General features: G+C 38.7%; 1 protein-coding gene across 2 annotated transcripts in view; it reads left to right on the top strand.

Moving 5' to 3' along the window:
* Positions 1-209: 209 nt before the first annotated feature.
* The window catches only part of SLC4A10 (solute carrier family 4 member 10), a gene marked incomplete at both ends in the record, with an annotated part of 152,998 nt that continues 133,247 nt past the window's right edge, over positions 210-19,960 (top strand). For both annotated transcript variants that reach the window (XM_084289662.1, XM_084289661.1), the window contains one exon: positions 210-257. In XM_084289662.1, coding sequence (XP_084145788.1) covers positions 210-257 — 48 coding nt within the window. The remainder of the gene's footprint in view (positions 258-19,960) is intronic.

The following is a 19,960-nucleotide window of genomic DNA, read 5'->3' as shown; positions in this document are numbered from 1 at the left end:
CCTCTCCCGGGCTCTCCCTGCCTCCCCAGCGGCTGGGGGGCGGCGGCGGGCCCCGGCCGCATCCCGCAGGTGGATCCGGGCCCTGCCTCCCCCCGCGGCGGGGCGCGCAGCCATGTGACCGCCGCTTCCTGCCTCCGCGCCACCTGAGCCGCGCAGCCCCGCGCAGCCCGGGGAGGGCGCAGCCGCCGCCGCCGCGGCCCCGCCGCCGCATGGAGACCCAGGACCAAGGGGCGCAGATGGAGCCGCTGCTGCCCACGGTACGGCCCCGCCGCCGCCGCCCCCGCGGGAGGAGGCTGGGGGGGGGGATTTGCGGGGTGCGGGGGGCCGCCTTCGTGCGGGTCGCAGCGGGTTTCTCGGGGCGGGGGGACGGCTTGGCTCGCTCCGCCGCCGGGCGATGCGCCGCTGTCCGTCCCAGCCCTCCGCGGCCCCTTGCTGAGGCATCCCCCGCCTCGGGCATCCCCGTGCCGGCGGCACCCCTCGCTCCGCATCCCGCTGCCTCCCGCATCGCCTTGCGCAGGCTCCCCCCTGCCTCCCCCGGCGGCTGAGGGGCAGCGCTGGGCAGCGAGCACCTGTGCGCTGCCCGTGGGGACCCCGCTCCGCGCTGGGGCTGGCTCGGCGGCTCCTCGGCCCTGCCTGGCTCGCAGGCAGCACAGGAATCTGCTGAGGTCTGGCGCTTGCACGGCGGGGTCTGGCTCCCTCCGGAGCCCCGGTGGCTCCTTCACGCCGCGGTGTCGCAGTTCGTGGCGCTCAGGCGAGGGTTCGTGGCTGGGGGTGCGCGGTGCATCCGTGCCTCTGAGCACAGCGGTTCCCCCAGCAAGCATGGAGGGGATCAGCTGGTGGGGTACTTTTCACGCTGTTAAGTCAGCGGGGACCCTCTTTTCCTGCCTGCCTTCCCCCAAACGCAGGGTTTGCAGACGCACACAAGATGTATGTGTGGGTGTCAGTATTGCTCTCACATCGAGATGCTGTTTCTGAATGGAGGTTCCTGCCTGGCGCTGGAGATCAGACTGTCTGGGGCAGGGAGAAGTCTCTCATGTGCATACACAAGTGTCTGCCTGCGTGCACACATCCCCAGGAACGCACCGCATAGGTCTGCGGAGGATTCTCTGGCTCTCGAAACGGTTCTGTGTTAGCACGACAAGCTGCACAGCGTTGACAAAGCTTGAAGGAGCCAAGTCTCAGCTGCCGTAGGTTGATGAGAGACACTCATGGCAAGCCTGTTTTTTGTGGGGTCTGTTCCCATCATCTGTTGACGTGGTCCATTTTGCAGTCAGGTGGCAGGTTGCTACACAGTGTGAGGTTATCTCTGGCATCTCCTTTTTCCTTGTGGCAGGGGAACAGCTTTTCTTGTTGCTTTCTGGATACCTTTTAGGAGTCCTAATTACTGTTACTTGCCACTCTTGCAGCTTATGACGCAGGAGTAGGAAAAGGTCTTGCCTTTTTGACTGGCAGACCAGTTGCCCAGTTCCTTTCCGTTTAGAGACAATTCACTGTCAATCCAGTTTCCATCTATGATGTTCATGATCACTGATTCTGTGGAAGTCCTCTGTGTTTCAGCCCAGCTCAATAGTCCACAGTCGGTAGCAGACTGGCTCTTGCTTGTACCCTGCTAGCCTATGTGCCGCTCGGTCTCGCTTTGTGAATGTGCATCGCCTCCGCTTGTGTGACAGCGGCTGCTCAGGGACTTGGAGGAGTTCGCTTTTGGGAAGGGCAGTGTACGCAGTTACCTTATTCCACCTGGCTTTAAGTTTGTTTTTCTAGGGCTATGCAGAGAGAGAAAGGTGGCTGCGGTTTTTGGGAGGATCACAGAAATTGCAGTATTTCTTGTGTGCCAATATGGGAAGGATTATCCCTAGTTCCCTCTGCAGCCCCGAATGGCAGAGCCTCCACTGATCAGCACCTGCCTGCAGAGCTGCAGGTCCCCAGCAGTGCTTGTTAAGTCTAGGGCTTGGATCCCACCTTCCATTTACTACAGCTCACTAGTTCAGCAGCTGTTGTGTAAGCTTCAAATGGGGAAAGGAGACTTCTGTACTTTACATAATATTTATTGTGGTATTTGTCCTCAATCCTTGCTCTTGCTGTTTCCAAGAGGGTCTCAGCGGTTCCACAAGGCAACCTTGCTTTCCTGCCACAGCAATGATGGTAAAGTCACAGCTCCTGCAGTCTTGGAGATCCCTCTGTCCTGCTGGCGTTTTCACTGTGCATCAAGCAGTGAAGTGTCTAAATGTGCTTTGGCAGCCTCAGTCTGGCTGATGTCTAGAGCCCTGCACATGGTATGGCAGAAGTGGCTTTTGCATGGTGGGAGACTTGTACCTGGCTGGCATCAGGGCAGAGTTTAGGGAATAGGGATCGGTACTAACTTCAGCACTTTTAGCCTGGAAGGTAATACTGTGACACAGCAGTACCTTTAGAGTGCTTCTGGTTTAGGGATCAATCCTCATCTTGACTGGAAATAAGTGGAAACAGGCACGGAAGCTGCAAAACAGGTACAGTTCTGTTTCCAAGCTATGTCTGAGTTTGATGGACACTGGGTGTGAAGAAAAGGCTCCTGGCTGAAAGAACTTGCTTCCTTCAAAGGCTTAGTGTTAATGGCTTTGGTATGTGGAACAGAACTAATAGCTTTTTTTAATCTTTCTTTTTTTTTTTTTTTTGTGAAACTGTAACACACAATACATTATAATTGCTATTCATAGTGAAAGATAGCAAATGTAGTCTTTGATTAATTTTATCTTCTAATGGTGCTCAGAGATTGTGAAATGTCAATATCATTTCTCATCAAATCCCACAGTGTGCACAAAGTGGAATCTTTATGTTAGTCATACGTTCTTATTGATTTATTATACAAGCTTTTAATTAAAAACCCAACCCTCAGCACTTTATAAAGTGATACAACACATTGTTACCTGTGGTTTTGAGGACTTAAGTGAAAGTAGGTTTTCATCTGCACACTTTTAGTCTATTTTTATAGACTCCTTTTGGAAACAGTTCTTACACAGCTGCAGCACCTCTATTAGAAATTAGGCATCTGCTTCTGTTTTTTTCTTCTTCCTACACAATGTGGGCAAATTTGTGTGAAAATTATTAGAAATCTATTGTGAATAGTCTATAAGTGCAGTATTGTAGAACTAAGTTAAAAATATTTTTTTTTTCCACATGGGGACAGTTTATTCAAAATTCTTGAAAATACAAGTTTTGTCTTGCTTCCATCACTCAATATGTATACTAATATGGTTACAAAATGCAGACTCCCGTGCTTTCTATATCATCATCTAATGCTATATTTATCAGCCATCAAGTGTATTTTTATTCAGAATGCTTTAAAATAGTTGTGAGTAATTGAAAGATTGCCATGGAGTCATCATTTATTTCCAGAATGGGAGACACAACCTGCAGGTCTCTATGAGGATCATTTATGGATTTCTTATCAGAGCTGCAGATACTGTTGTCTGTTGAAGTATATTTATATATACTTCAATACATGTAAACTGACTTGCAAATTGTCACTTAAGACAGTGTATTTATATCAAAAGCTGTTTTTACAGTGTTTACTTCTTCTGGTTCCAGAACTCACTTGTTATGCAAATCAACATCGGCTTTCAAAATGGGGTTGTTATCTGACAGGGGTTTGATGCTTCTCACATACATAAGCGTGCATTGATTTGGTGTGGAGACTTCTGTTGATTATGTTTATGCATAACAAGTTGCTTTCCTGTGTTGTCTGAAGACAGTGGTAACAGTAAAACCCATGCGTGTAAAACCAAACTGACTCTTCCATTCCAAGTTCATATACTCTCCTTCCTCACTCAGTCTGTCCAAGGACTTTTTTTTTAGTAGGTATAAGACCTTAAAGCATAACGTTGCTGATATGTCCACAGATACACATAATAACATTTGTGTACTATGCTTATAGTAGGTAGATGCTGTTTATACCCAGTACTCCAGTCACTGCTGCAAATGGCACACAGCTATCGCTAGTTAGGCCTGTGTATGTGGGAGAATGGTATAGCGAGATCTTGGGGAGTAGCTATTTTTAATGCAGCAGGTGAGTGTGGGAAGCTACAGACAGTAACAGGCCAAATTCTTTTGCTTTTGTTAATGCTGAGTGGGACCTCCAGCAAGACTTGCAGATGAAATGTATTGCTCATTATGAGAGCGGATGGCAGAGCCTGACCCAACAGTTTGTGTAACAGTACCAATTCCCAGTTCGCTTCCCCAAAATTTAGCATTATAGCAACAGTTAAGGTATTTTTATTGAATGTTGTGGTTCCTATGGAAAATTACAGAGGCAGTGTTACGTTTCCAAGACAAGAGTACTGAGATAATGGCACCATTGAAAATAAAACCCAAAAATCTAATTATAAGAATAAATTTAGGATTAAGTTGCTGGTTTGGGTATTTTTTCTCTTACTGCCTGATTCCCTGTTCTGAGTGAAAAGAGAAAATAAATCTTTTTTTTTTTTCTTCCTAACAAACAAAAACAACCACAAAAAAAAAACTTTATTTGCCAGTATCATGATTAAAAAAGATTTCTCTGAATCACATATTGTGCTGTGGTATTACTGTTTAAGAATAATTGGCAGCCTGATATATTTGTACAAAACCAAGGAAAAACTATTAATACTGTGTGGAAATCATTCTGCTTTAATGCATTTCTGCCTGGTTTGAGTTGTTGGCACAATTTCTACTGGTTGAGTATATGTTTCTATTTCCTCTGCTAATAATTGCATCTTCCCTTTCTACTTTTTCATTTGGAAAAAATACAGAATCAATTTTAAAACAAAATGTTTCCATCAACATCTTTTAATGCTTCTTAAACAAGTAATGTTTACAACCTCAGGGGATGAGAGGTTTTAAGCAGGTGAGGAAGAGTTTAATCTGTTGTAAATTGTCTTGAACAACTATTTATGTATGTGATAAAAGAACAAAGCCAAAGGCATAACATGTTCCTTTCATTTCAGTAATATATTGTAACAGATGTCTTCAGGTCTGTATTCAAAACACACAACCCCAAAACTTTTGAAGAATTATGTAATTGTGAGTGCCTCTGTGATAGTAATGGCATCTGTATGTTGTCCAACTTAGTCAACAACTGAATGTGTTCAACACAATTTTTAGGGAGGTTTAAAAGGTATTCTCATGAAACAAAAAATAAGCATTAGATATTTAAAGATGATTGAAATCCACCCTGCTTCTACAAAGTTGTTGATTAGGATAGTTGAGGTAAAAGTGAGAATAGATGCAGTTGCTACAAAAGATGTAAAGAAGTGTTTTGGGTGGGGGGAATCGGAAGGTGAGATAAGGGTAAAAAGGGAGCATGGAGAGATTTGTGCAAACTTGGAGAAATGAGGAATGGAAAGAAAGAGGGAACCAATTAAGTTGCATGAGGTTGATTTGATTGATTTGGCACAGGGAAGGAAATGGAGAACAGGTGGAAAGCCAGTTCACGCCTTTGTATAGCTGGGACAAAACTGGATCATCAATCCTGATTCTTCCCTATCTTTGTTAATTTCTCTGGCCAACCACTGGAGCCTTTTCACTTTGTATAAGTAATCATTTATGAGGTGTTGAGAGGTTAATTACAAATAGATTTTAGAATTCAGATGAGATGCAAAAGTTATGTCAGGATTTGCAAGTTCTCAATTTTAATCAAACAGAGCAAGGACTTGCTGCAAAGAAAGTCATCATTAACATATTTAGGGAGAAATGGAGTCCCCAGATATATGAGATAATATTTGGCACTTGTAAGGTCTTAACTGATTACTACAGTGTTACGTGTAGTGCTTCCAGAAAAGAATGGCAATTGAAGAACAGTAAAAAGCATCGTGAAACTAAAAAATATGAAAAAAGATTTGAAGGAACTGGGACTCCCTAGCCAGAAGATGGAAAGGCAGGCAAAATTTTAGTGCGTAGAAGGCTGCTGCAGCAGCAAAATAGAACAGTTTCTTCTAAGAAGTCAAAGTTATGGGACAATATTGAAAGGATGTTAAGAAAAACTGACCTGTGCTAAGGATAATGAAGCAGTGGAACAAATTGCCTAATATATGTGTTGAGTCTCTGTTACCCAGCTGTAACAACAAGTTAGACAACTACCTGTCAGGAAAGAAGCACGCACAGTTATCCCTGCTTAGGGCTGGGTGACAGGAAGGCTTCATGAGATCTCTTCCAATCCTATCATTCTGTGACAATGACTCCCTCTTGGCTTTTTGGAAATACTATTTCTTAGATGGATTATATATTATACTGTAGAGGAAATAGGAGCAGTTTATCTAGGTTATAAATATTGATACCTTCAGATAAGCTAATTCCATCTGTGTCTTCAAGTACATTAATTTTTGGCATCTTCAAAGAGCATATTAAAAAGATGGGTACCTAACAGTCAACAAAGTTTGTGATCAAAAGCAGGCTTTAAAACCATGTGTGTTTTTAAACCATACAGAAATTGTACATTATTTAAGGATTTCTTTTTGCAAAATCACAATCCTAAACACAGGTTTTTAAGCCTTCATGCAATTCTGTTGACTTTTTAAAGAGCCTAGGAGTCTGTCTACATTGGTGGAACTACAAGAAGTTCCAGGACTTGTTTCACTGGGAGCAATCAACTTATAGCTGTCATGCTCAAAAATGCTGCTTTTTTTTTTTTTTTTTTTTTTTTTTGAGAGGTTAGGCTTATTTTATACCTTTTCTGGGAAACTTGCACTAAAAGGAGGCAAAATCTTGTAAGTTAAGAAGTGATCTAAAGCCACTGTTCTGAATTGTTCCAGATAACAGTCAATAGCAGTTATGCTAGATTTTCTCTAGAGGCATTCTTAGTCACCGAAACTATGTAAAGATGGAAAAAAGAAAGGAAAAAAAAAAAAAAGAAACCCTGCTATTAGATTCTGGCAAATGGAAAATAGATATTTAAACTATAATTAGTCTGGCAAACTGTGTAATTAAATTCAATAGTAAATGCCATGTCAATTCCAGAGAGGAAGATCATATGTACATGTAAACTTCCTTTTCAGTAGATGAGTGTTCAAGAGTTTTATTTTAGAAATACAGAATCTATCACCAAGAATGAGATTTCATGTCTAATCTCTCCCAGTAAAACACCGAGAACTCTTGCAATTGTGTGGTGTTATGGATGTGTAATAGTGTTGTAAGCATGGATAAGAAATAAAGGTACAATCAGGGAGATTGTGTATCAGACCCTAACTGCTCTGGATTTTTTTATTGGTACTAATTTGCCGTTGTATTTTTTCTTCATAGAATCAAAGAATAGAATCCACAGGGGAATAAAAAATAATGCAAGATTGTTCTCCTCATGGATTTTAATTTTCAGGTTCATGAAAAAGCTACTGGTAAATTTGAATAATTGGATTTATGATTATAGAATACAATTTGAGAAAAAAAAAAAGTGCTGCATTATATTGGTATGCTCAGTGTTTGCAAGATTCAGTAAAATTTTTAAGTTTGTTTTTTTGAAACATCAGGCTTCTGAATGCTAAGGTGGAACTGTTTCACTCCGTAATGCTGTATTTTCATTGTAAAACCAAGCAGGGGAGGAAAAAAATAAATAAATTCCAGGGTAAGATTTTTTTTTTAATGTATACTGGAAACACAGAAAAGTATGAAAGCTTTCTATTTGGAATCAAGCAGTGTAATGATATCTAAAACCAGCTTGAGGAAATTGCCAAAATTCCGTGACAATCACTAAAGTCTAACTGCAACTCTAGAAATGTGATTTTTTTCTTTTCAAGGCTGAATTTGGTACAGTTGAAGACATCATTCTCATTCTTGTTGAATTAATTCATCTGCTTATGTCATGAGACAAAGCCTATTACAACAGCTGTAAAACAGAAGTGAACCTTGAGCTTTCAGCTAACTCCAGAAATTATATGCTCTGCTAAACATAGGAGGCAGTTATTTTTCATTTGATCTGCAATTAAGTGATGATAACAATAAGATGAGAATTTGAGAGGCAAGATCAGCCACTCAGTTGCTTTGGAGATTTGTTCTTTACTCTGAGGTTCAAGGTTGACTTTACAGATGCGCTGCTCCAAGAAGTGCTGAATAACACGTGGAAAATGGTTGAATCACTGCTGCCCACATTAACGAAAAAATTTTCACTAGTTCTGCCCAAGTTCAAGGTGAGGAAGTTTAGTATCATCTGTGGAGAATGCAGAACATCTTTTTGTGAGATTGCACTGCAGCATCTCATGCGTATTATTGCAAAATTGAAAAGACTGTAAATTTATCTTCTGAAAATTCATATGGAGGAGAGTACATTTTCCTGGCCTGCTCTGTAGTATCAAGACTACCAAAAATTATAATCTCAAATTGCCTGTGTAAGAGTGTACTTCTTCTCCTCCCTTTCGTTTCATGGTAATGTAGTTAACCTATATCCCTTTTCAGGAAAAATTAGCATGCTTTAAGAATTTCTTTTAATCATTTTTGTGACCTATTTAGGGAAGTACCAAAATAGAACAAGAATGTCCTAGAACAGTGCATTATTGTGCTGACAGAGGGGATATTATATGGGTAGATATTTCAAATGAATTTATAGAATAAGAAAGTGCTGTTCTTGCCCCTGCAAAAATCTCTAACGTGCTACAACGTATAAGCTCCAAAGGTATCATCATCAATACAGATGTTTATGTTGTCTCTGCAGATGTGCTGTGTTCTGAGACTTTTCAGAATTCACTCCACTTCTGTGTGGAAAAATTCATAACTCTAGATTGTAACCCGTATTACCCATCTCCTTCAGTTACTGGCATCATTTCCCTTTATTAGAAAAGATGATTAAAATACTTGAACGTAAGACTTCACTGACTATAAAATTACCTTTTAGAAAGCTTCCACATCGTTCTGTTTCTCCTCTTAATGATTGTGTTACAGTGAAATACATAACTATGTCCACTTGTTTTTATTGCAACATTATAATAGCTTTTGAAATTAAATGTGGCAATGAGCTGTAAAAGCACTCAAAGCAATGTATCAAACTTGTCTGAGAATCTCTTCATGTGCAAATTCTAACAGTAAGTGAATTCCCTATCTTTTTTAAGAGAAACATCTTGATGAATCCAGAATAAGTTAACATGTTTTCAGAAATAATAAGTAGTGCAGCAGTCTTCATGCTTACATTTCATAAAATGGATTTTTTTTTTTTCCCTGTAAGCATTCAGCTTGCTTTCTCCATTAAAATCAAACTTACCTCATGTTTTTGGAATGACCTGCTACAGTCCCCATCTTGCAGAGGAATGGCTTCAAGAAAAACCCTACTGTAGAGGTTTTCCCCATATTGAAAACCCATGTAGTGCACAGGACTTTGCTCAGAAGTGGTATTGGAAGAAAAGATTAAGGAATTCTAAAGTAACTTTTAAAGAAAAAAAGAAACTTTTGAAGGAAAAAACAGTAAGCATAAAAATTAAATTTATGGGTACACATCCTGTCTGGACTGATAGACTTTGTAGTGAAAGCCTTTTTTTGTTGTGTGTGTGTGCGTGTGTGTGGACTTTTAGTTACCTTAAAAGCTTATGACACCAGAGGAAATGCTGAGAAGATGAGTAAAGAAGTGTTTGAGATGAGAACAAGGCAGGACTTGCAATTGTCCTTAAATTGGAAATGTTCAGAAGTAGAGAGGCTAGCTTAGCCGCTTGTTCTCAAAGGTTCTTTATTCTGTTTAAGATGTTTCTCTTTCAGAAGAAGGTGTTTACAAAACTTTCTTGATGCTTGTGCTGTGAGGCTCTGATTGATGCAAGCTCTGAAGGTTTTGTGGCTTGCACTTTATATTCTTCACATGTTGTATGCTGCAGTTGGTACAAATCTAGCAAACCGTATCTTGCATTATCAGTAAAGTTGTTTTTCTTACTAATTGGAGCAGTATATCTCACTAACTTAGAGGGTCACAAGCAAGGTGGAATGGAGTCTGTAGAGAAGTAAGCTGCAAGGAGTGGAAAAAATGTTTTAGTGAAAAATCAAATGGGTACAGAGTACTTAAGGGAAGAGGCAGTAGTTTCCCAGGCTGCCCCTTTCTATTTTCAAAAAAATCCCAACCAACCAAAAAAAAACCCAACCAACCAACCAACCAACCAAAAAACCCCAAACACATGCTTGGTTGCTGCTATTGGGAGAAAGGTTGTGTATCCTGCAAAAAGCTCAGACAGCTTCCACAAAGTGCACAGATTGGAGTATATAGCATGGTTGATGAAACTGGTCTCTATACCTAGTCAAAATCCTATGGTTTACTTGAGATGTGCATGGTAACAGAATTATAGCTCACAATCCCTAATACATTTCAGCTGAAAAATAAATTTAATAACAAACAAACAAACAAAAAACAAATCCAAAGCAACCCAGCTCCCTTTCCCCCCCCCAGATTTATCCATAAATATGAAAGTTGTTAGTATATGTATGTCTGTGAAAAAAACAGCCGGATAGTACAGGTGGATGCTTCTTCAAAGATCTTTTTTAAAAATATGGAAATATAAAAGTGAAGGTGTCTGGTATAAGTTATTTACTGAAATGGGTAAGATGGATGATATTTAAATATCAGAAAAAACTTCAATAAATTTTTGTTTGACTTTTATTTATTCTTATGTCAGTCACGAAGGCATGTACAGTCCAGTCTTGTGTATGTTTTTGCCCATTCTGTGTCCTGGTTAATTCAAATATAGGTTTTGATGATGCATCAGTGGAGGATCTGAGAAAGTCTGGTGGGAAAGCAGTCTTGTGCTGAAACCATTTTTTTGATCTTAAAGTCTAGGAATTACTGCTTCAGAAGTGGTCTGGTATTTAGAGGAAGGTGTCACATAAAAATGCTGAATAGAGCCTTGGTGACAATATTAGAAAAAGATAATTTCTATAAAACCAGTTCTTGATGACTTTTAGGCTGTTAAGATTGATACCTGTGGCACTGACTAGAAGCTTTTTGTTATTTCATGTTTGTGTCTATCTGTCTGCCCTTGTCTTGCATACAAACGATGGCTCTACAGAGAAAAAAAAATCACTGCAAGGTAGGTAGCATCAGAGCCTTCTCTTCTTTTCTCTTTCCTTAGCTGCATCCTGTGACATAAATGGAAAGTGGGTTTACCCTTGATAAAATCTGCTTTGTGCTCGTGATCACTCAAGAACAAACATAGTAGTTTATTACAGTGTGGGTAAGATGCTGTAAATAAATGATTTTTTTGTTTATTTGTTTAGGCAAAAACTTGTGTGAATCTTTTGGAATGACAATCATGTTTTTGTTTTATGGATTCATGGGCTGTCATGAAGGGGTCCTGGTCCATGACTGGCCACTTCGGGCACTATGACAGTACAAATATTAATAGTAAACTTCCGTATTGGCTTGACTGCAAATGGGTTTCAGGCAATACACAAATAATAAAAATATATTTCTTTTCTCTAGATTGTTGTTCTCCTTATTGTTCCCAGAACTTAGTGAGCTATTGCAGCATAACCATTATGACTGTCATCATATAAAATGCGAGCTGTAAGAGTACAAAATAATAATTCTGAATTATGAATGGAGAGAATTAAGAAATATCTTTTAGCTTGTGCTTTTATTTCTAAATTTGGTCTTTTAGACTAATAACATTTTTAATTTTATTGATAGAACAAATAGAAAATTTTAGGGATTAGAGGAAGTGCTCTTTTATGGTTATGAAATTAAAAAATTCTAGAGGATTATGATTAATGTAGTTTAAATACTGTAATCCAGATACTGTTATCCTGTTATCTGCTAAACTTAATCATTGAGTCTCAAATTTTTTGTTTCATGATGATTGCAGAAATAACTGTTTATACAGTACTTCCGTCATGAATATTCATTGAAAAGTAAGAATGCCATTAAAATAAATCTGGCAAGATCATATTGAACAAAAAGAAAAGAATTGATAAATAGTCTGCAAACTGTAATGCAGCATTGTTGCTGCTTTACAGTTATAGGTTTTAGTAAATTATTTTATTTTTAAAAGAGTGGGTTTATTTCTTCTGGATACATTTTATGTAGAAAATAATACCGATTTATAATTATTTTGAGTTATTTCAGGATTCTGATTTTATTTTATACACAATGTAACTGATTATGTTCCTGCAACCATTTAGTATTTTTTCCAACAGGCTTTTCTTGTATGTTAAGAAAAGGTGTGGCTTTGTGTTCATATATGTAAAACCATGAAAATCTATTTCATTCCAGTGGAAATCTTTGAAAATATTTGTGTGGTGGCAAGTATTCAATCAACTGTTTGCTGTGTCCAAGACTGTATGAGTTTTCTTTTTTGTTTCCTTATTAATACTTCTTAATTTTGGTGACAAAATCGATAGGAGATTTATGTTAAAAATATTTTAGGCCTATGTGTAAGACGTTTCTTCTATTTTGAGTTCAGTTGTCTGCAACAAAATTAATTTTGTATGTGTGCTTTTATGTCAGCATTACAATTAAGTGTTAGTGTCTGTTTAGTACTGGTAATGCTACATTTGAATTATCTAAAACCAGGCTTTGTGTTGAGATAGTAGGTGCTCAGCATTTTCTAATGACCAAACTTCTTCAAGGCATGCAAACTTACATTGAGATTTATTACAGTACTCTAAGCTTTAAAGCAGCTTCCACAAGTGCCTTTAAAAATGTTTTTGGTACTTAAAAAAAAATCATTTACTTATTAGGAGTGGGAAAGTGACTTGATCCAGAGGTAGTAGCAGAATTCCTTCACAAAGTCTTAATTTTTAAGTGTTTCATTTTAGATATCATGATTGGAAGGGATAGGAATACAAGTGTTAGAGAAATTTTTATCATTTGGAAGTGCTAAGGTTACAGATGGATTATGAACATGAGAAATCCAAAACACACACGTTGAGAATAATGTAAAGAACAAGAAATGGAGAAAAAAAAAAAGAAGAAAATTCAGTATCAAGTCATTATTGCTAATTTCTGCTCCTATCATAATCTTGCAATCTTGTAGCTTCAACACCAAGAAAACACCTACATTCTATATTTTTAATTAGAAGGTAAAAATAAAATAGGCAAGATTTCATCTCTTATGGTAAAGATGTAAAACGTGAAAATATCAGACTTGGCAATCCAAAATTGTCCTGTGTGTCCTTCTTTTAGTTTAATCTCTTGAGCCAAAGTCATGATTTTTAGGTGCTACTGCTTTTAGTAACCTTTTCAGTAACAAATTTAATCTCTCCCTGGGATCTTTTTCTGTCTGCTTTCCATGATATATCATTGTTCAGGTTGTGCCACTTTTTGACACTCTACATGGGCATTTCTTCCTGCCATTCTGTTGCTTTACGCACTGTATGCCTATGTTCAAAGAGGAGGTGAGAGTTCAGTGGCTGCTGATGTGGACATGGTATGAGATGGCTTGCCAGGGCACCTTCTCTGTATTTATTTTTTCTTGAAAAAAGAAAAAAGTGGAATACTAAATGCTATCTAGCCAGTCCACAGCTTTCTTACGGTAGTGCATGAGTGGTCTCAGATGATGTCATTGATGACAGCACTGAGTGCTGGCAACCTGAGGCCTGAACTTTCAAGTTCAGGAGTGTAGGTTCTGAAACATACTTTGAAGTCGTGTCATTCAGTATTTCTTGCTAGTGAGGACATAGTTTGTGTTCAAATTGAAGCTCTGTAACTTTGGAGTTGTTTTGGAAATGAGGTCATTCAGGAGGCAGGAAATTAAAAGTAAAGAAAAGTGGATACCAAAAAAATCCTATTTCATTATAGCAGAAATAGGGATGTTCGATTAAAATCATCAATCAGTAAGACAAAAACAAAAGAGAGAGAAACACTTTCTCGCAATGGGTAGAGTTGCAGTGTAAAACTTGGAGTGATGTAGGATATTATGGAGGCCATAAATATAAATAGGTTAAAAAGGAATTAGGTAATTAAACGCAACGATCCTAATTCAACTGATGCAATCATCGGCTTAGGAAAACTTTAAACTGCTGATTACCAGAAAGTGGGACTGTTCTTTTTTTTTTTTTTTTTATTTTAACTTTTATTAGTAGGAACCAAGGAGTGGGGCAGCCTGAAAAAGCAATTGTGATTTCAGAGATTTCTGCAGTTCTGCTTTTGATTTTATTCTCAGGGTCTATAAAATAGCTTTTGTCAGTGTCAGCTGGGCAGTGACAGGTTATGTCTTCAATGTTTTTGATGTTTTTGTGGAAAGAGAACTAATTGTTTGCCCTTACCAATGGCAGTCTACCTGGTCATCTGTAGGTGAGCTCATTTAAAACAGCAGCTGATCCAAAATGAGTTGGGGTAGCTCATGCACTGTCTTTACTTTCTTGCGCCAAAGGGCTCATTTTCTTTCTGGTCAGTTATGGTTCTTTTTGTTTTGTTTTGTTCTGTTTGTTTCATTGTTGTTGGAATGGAGATTTCAGGAGAAACATATTCCTGATCAAGGGATTCCAAACATAAGAGAATGTAGCACTAGTCAAATGTTTGCTGTTTTAACAGAGGGCAACTTCAACCTGGAGCAAAGGAAGGGTAACTTTCTGCTCTGTCCACAGATTCTCATTTCTTTGCAAGCAAATGAGCTCTCTAAATGCAGATGTCTTCACAGGCTTGTGAACTGCTGTCCTCCTTTCTAAAACACCTTCCTTCACTGAATCTTTAGAGTTTTGTTAATGTCATTGTTCTGGCTGTGATCACAGATCTGAGTTTTTAATCCATATTGCTTTCAAATAGTTTCAGCAATCACTGTAAGTGTGTTGCCAAGCAATTTGTAAGATGCAGCTTGGCAGGACATGCAAAGTACTTGGTTTTTACAATGGGCAAGCAGTTGTGTATTCTTTTATAGATTCAGTTATGAACTTCAAAGGAGGGTAGAAGGCTGCCACTGAGCCTGGGAGAGCCAGTGAAGGAGCTGATGATGGATGCCCAGTGCTTTCACTGTAATTGTATTAATTATAGACTGTTACACTTTGTTGATTCATTGTGTTACTAGCTATGTGTAATCTAACTGATGGGCCCTAGATGGCATCTATTCTGTCCCTTTGCTGCTGCTCTGCACACTCTCTTTGCATCTTTATTTTGTGCTTTGGCAAGCAAAGAGAGCTCATTACCTGGATGGTGACATCACGTGCCTGTTGTAATGTAAGAACGATATCGCAACATATCCGGGAATTAGAAAATTCATTGTTTTGAAAGTTTTGCTGCTTCAGTCTTTGGATACTGAAATAATGATTTATTTTATTTTATTTATTTATTTATTTATTTATTTTGGTGTGTGTCTCCACTTACTCTGCAATTTCACATAAGAGAATACAGGTCTCTAGAATCAAGCAGTGTAGTTATGCAGTATGCACACTCCTAGTAAATGTTTGTGAGAGGCAGGAAAACTTTGTATGTTGGAAAATGAGCAATATATATATATTTTTTTTCCCCAATTTATTTGAGAGCACCACTGTATGCAAAATTGATGGTTGTTTCACGCACACATTTCAATGGATCAGGAGAGACATGAAAACAGGTTTTCAACTTACACCACTGCAAATATTTAAAAGGAACGTCTATAATGGTGTGCAGAGGTGCTACGATAAAAAATTGAATGCAAATACCTGTAGAATAGAGATGCTTGTGAAACATCTTCCTTGTAGGACTAGGTAAGACTAGATCCTATGTTCAAACATCAGTAAGAAAGAAACGTAAGAAAATATTCTCTGTATCAGGATTGAGGAACTGGTTTTTCAGTTTTGGATTGTGTTATGATGAGAAACCAAGCCTGCGTTCTATTTTAAAGGTTAATGCTCAGGTTTAGATATTTAGGCTTAAGTATATTGCAGAAATCTTTAAGAATATTTCAAACTCAGTCTCTAGGCTTGGATCTAATCTAGAATAAAGAAATATTCAGACTGTAAAAGTTTTTCATACACAGTTTTTGTTTATACGTATAGTAAGCCTTGTCCAAATTTTACTTGGGAAAGTACAATGCATTATAAATTTATTGAAACCAGTGGAGTTGCCTAAGATTATTATTAAAAGCTGAAAATTGGATCATAGCCCCCCCCCCCCCCCCCCCTCTGGCCACAGGTATTTCTATAGTAATTTTACAGCTTACACAAATGTGTAATAGCATCCTGTTCTAATATTCTAACATCTTAATTGTTTCCATTTTGTTTTTGGTTTTCCTCTTCTTTGGTTCTCTCTTTGTCCGTTATGATACACCATCGGGAGCAGGTTATCACTTGGTGTGATTGTGCATATGGTTCTATACAATATTGGCTTTCTAACCCTGACAGCTGACAGCTACAACAGCAGCAGTCTGAAATTAACGTACAAACTCAGGATCCTAATCACTGGGTTTTGTGCTGCTTCAGCTGTCTGTACTTCCAGCCAGCTAAACCAGGACTGTATTACTTGCAGATGTCGAAGTGTGATAGAGCTGATTGATGGGTCAATTCAGGATTCATTCAAAGTTGAGAATCCAGCTGGGAGTTGAAAAAGCAAGAAAGCCTTTCATCCAAATATATACATGGAATATATTGGAGAATATGAGAATTACTAAGTCTGGAAATTTAAAGGATTTGTGCACATTTTCAAAGACATTTAGATGTCAAAAATTCATGCAAGTTCCTACTGAGATTAGGTTTAGCATAGTAGTTTCATAGAATTAAATTCCCAGGCACTTTATCTGAATTTAAAAAATCTAACAAATGTAATAATTTTCTTACAAAATAATGGAAAATTAATACTGAAAAAATGTTAATAAATATACAGTCACCAAAGGAGTTATATAAGCAGGCATTGAATCCTCTTGGCTATTAAACACTGACTAGATATATTTTATCGTAGTTTACGTAGAATCGTAGAGTATCCCAAGTTGGAAGGGATCCACAAGGAGTCCAGCTCATGGCCCCAAGCAGGACCACCCCACAAATCAGACCCTATGTCTGAGAGTGCTGTCCAAATGCTTCTTGAACTCTGGCAGGCTTGGTGCTGTGACCGCTGCCCTGGGGACCCTGTCCCAGTGCCTGACCACCTCTGGGTGCAGAATCTTTCCCTAACCCCCAGCCAGACCCTCCCCTGTCCCAGCTCCATGCTGTTCCCTCGGGTCCTGTTGCTGTCCCCAGAGAGCAGAGCTCAGCACCTGCCCCTCCATTCCCCTCGTGAGGGAGCTGCAGGCTGCCATGAGGCCTCCCCTCAGCCTGCTCTGCTCTGGGTTGAACAAACCAAGGGACCTCAGCCGTTCCTCATATGTCTTGCCCTCTAGACCCTTTGCCATCATTGTTTCCCTCCTTTGGATGCTCTCTAACAGTTTTATGTCTTTCCTATATTCTTGCGCCCAGAACCACATGCAGTACTGGAGGTGAGGCCACACCAGAGCAGAGCGGGACAGTCCCTTCCCCTGGCCGCTAGCAGTGTTGGGCCTGATGCCCTTTTGGCTGCCAGGGCACGCCGCTAACTCACATGCAACTTGCCATTGACCACAACCTGCAGATTCCTTTCTGTGGGACTGTTCTCCAGCCTTCTGTCCCCTGGTTTGTACATATAGCTGGTGTTGTCATGTCCTGGGTGCAGAATCTGGCACTTGCTCTTGTTAAACTCAGTATGCTTCCAGTGTTACACTAAGCAATGAGAATAGATCTCCGTTTAGGAAAGTACCTAATGATTTAACTGCAAAACAAGATTAAAATAGACTACTAAACTAGAATTTCCTACAAGCTCATTTAAATAATGTTCGTATTTGTTTTGTCTTAACTTGATCTGCTTTGCTTAGGATGTAGTACAAAAGAGAAGAACCTGGAGAGGGCTACAGAGGTAAGGTGCCTGTGGCAAAGTCTGCTGTGCGTTTAGTTAGGCAAGTGATTAAAGATGTTTGCTTCTCTAGGTACATTTTAGTTTTTGTTCCCTTCAGCAATAATGAGTCTGTTCTCAAACTGCATTTTCTTTGTGATCACTCTAATGGGATACTTTCTGCTGACTGGTTTTCATTTAAAAAATACTATTTTCTCATTTATTTCTTTGTATATGAAGATGTTTAAGTTGGAGGTAGGAAAGATGGGCATAGACTAAAATACAAGTGTACTCTGGAGTGTCCACTTCTCGTGTGAGAATATCTTCTGGTTCACTATATCCAGAATGGATCAATCTGAGAGACTTAAAATTCTACTCAATTAGCATCTACATGTATATTTCATAGTTCTTATTCTTTATGAGGAGTAGGGAAATTTCAATTCATACTGCTGAAATAATTTTAGAGTTGCTGCTACAATTTGTTCTGATGTTTCTAAAATTTTTGAGACTTCTAATCTAAACAAGAAAAAAGTAGTGTGACTGTTTTTTACTGTAGAGTACTCTTTTAAAGCATAAGTGATCTAGTGGCAGTTTCTCTTCAACAACTGTGAGAGCCCTTGAACAGGTGTCTTCCACTTCCAAGGTGAATAATTTCACCCCAGTGAATCACAGGTGGCCTTGCTGGTGGACCTGCATGATACCATGCAGAAGATGGAATTACTGGTGCATTGCAGAGGTTTCTTGATGTTATATAATGCATTGGAAAGGTTGCATAATGGATTACATGAGAGTTGGAAGGTTTTTTTTGTTGTTGTTGTTAATTTGTCTAATTAATTGTCATGGAACTTTATCCAGTTACTACAGTAAGTGATACTTCACTGAAATTTCAGCTTTACAACGTAATATTTGAGTGCTTTCTGTACATACCTTCCTGTAAGTTGTTTTTTTTTTTTCTTAATTTAATTTTGCAGCATGCTCCTTGATGGCAGGGTTTTATTACATAAGGAGGTATAGTGTTATGACCATCATTTTTACAGAAGAAAGGCTTTAGTTAAACAAGACCCTACTGCAGAATTTTTAAAAAAATCAGGATTTGGCTGATTTACTGTGGAAATTCATCATAACACCAGATTCTCTCCAGAAAAAAAAAAAAATGTTTTTCCGCCTCTGTCTCAAATACTTAGTGACCTGTGTTAGGAGAGCATGGTGAAGCCTTTACACTGTTCACAGAGTGCCATTTAGTATTTCATGTAACTATGCTCTATTTCTTTAGGATCAGCGTTTCTAGCTAGAGTTGGACATTGATTGCAAATATGTTGAAGATATTGGTCATGGGCCTGGGATGCTCAGGATGGACTAAATGAGGATTGTAAGAGATAGCAAAAAAGGAGGATAGCACCCCTGCATCACTGGTTGCATGTACTGTAACCAATGTAGGTGGAGGTTTAGTATTAGGTTTAATAATTAGGTTTAATTTGACTGTAGTCAAATTTTGAAATGGAAGGACAGAATAGAAATTTTGAACTGGAAGAGTTTCCAATTTATTAGTATGTAGTTTTTAAATGCTTATCTTGCTCATAACTGGATTTTTTTTAGGTGATTGTGATTTTTTTGCTGTTCATAATTTGACACCAGCTAATTGATTGGAGTTTCAAAATAGGCATGAAACATTGGCTTGGTTATTTTTTGCATTGGGAAAAATATGGTTATTTTCATAGTTTAAATACCCAAGCTTTAAAGGAAAAAAGATTCTACATACCAAAAGATTATGTTCACTTAAGGAGACAGAGTTTTCTCCAACTAGTTATGATTGGAAAATAAATTTAATAGTCTTTCTCCCTCTGGAAAAGACTTGTTAAGGCTGAACGATATACAATTTCTGAAAATAGGGCAACTGTTATTAGAACAAAATGACAAAAATGTAGTGAAAGACATTTATCATCTGAGTAATGTATTTTTGCTTGGAGGCTTGCTTATATTTAGGCTCAGTGTTATAAATATCACAGTTGTAAGTTTTTGTTGGAAGAATCACAACAGTAATTGTTCTGATACATTAGTAGCAGATATTCTGGCATATTCCCCAGCACCCCATTTTAAAATTTAGAGGATGAACTATGAAGACAGTTTTTCCTTCTTTTAAAGTGATTTTCATGCTTATTAATTTTTCATGACATTTGAGAATGTTCTGAATATTTAACTTTATCCCCTTATTTTTACAATTCATTTACGACCATTCAGAAATAC

The sequence above is a fragment of the Netta rufina genome (genome assembly GCF_964035555.1).
Source record: "Netta rufina genome assembly, chromosome: 6".
In the NCBI taxonomy this organism is placed as follows: domain Eukaryota; kingdom Metazoa; phylum Chordata; class Aves; order Anseriformes; family Anatidae; genus Netta; species Netta rufina.
Note: the sequence above shows the minus strand (reverse complement) of the source record. Positions and strands in the feature narration are given on the sequence as shown.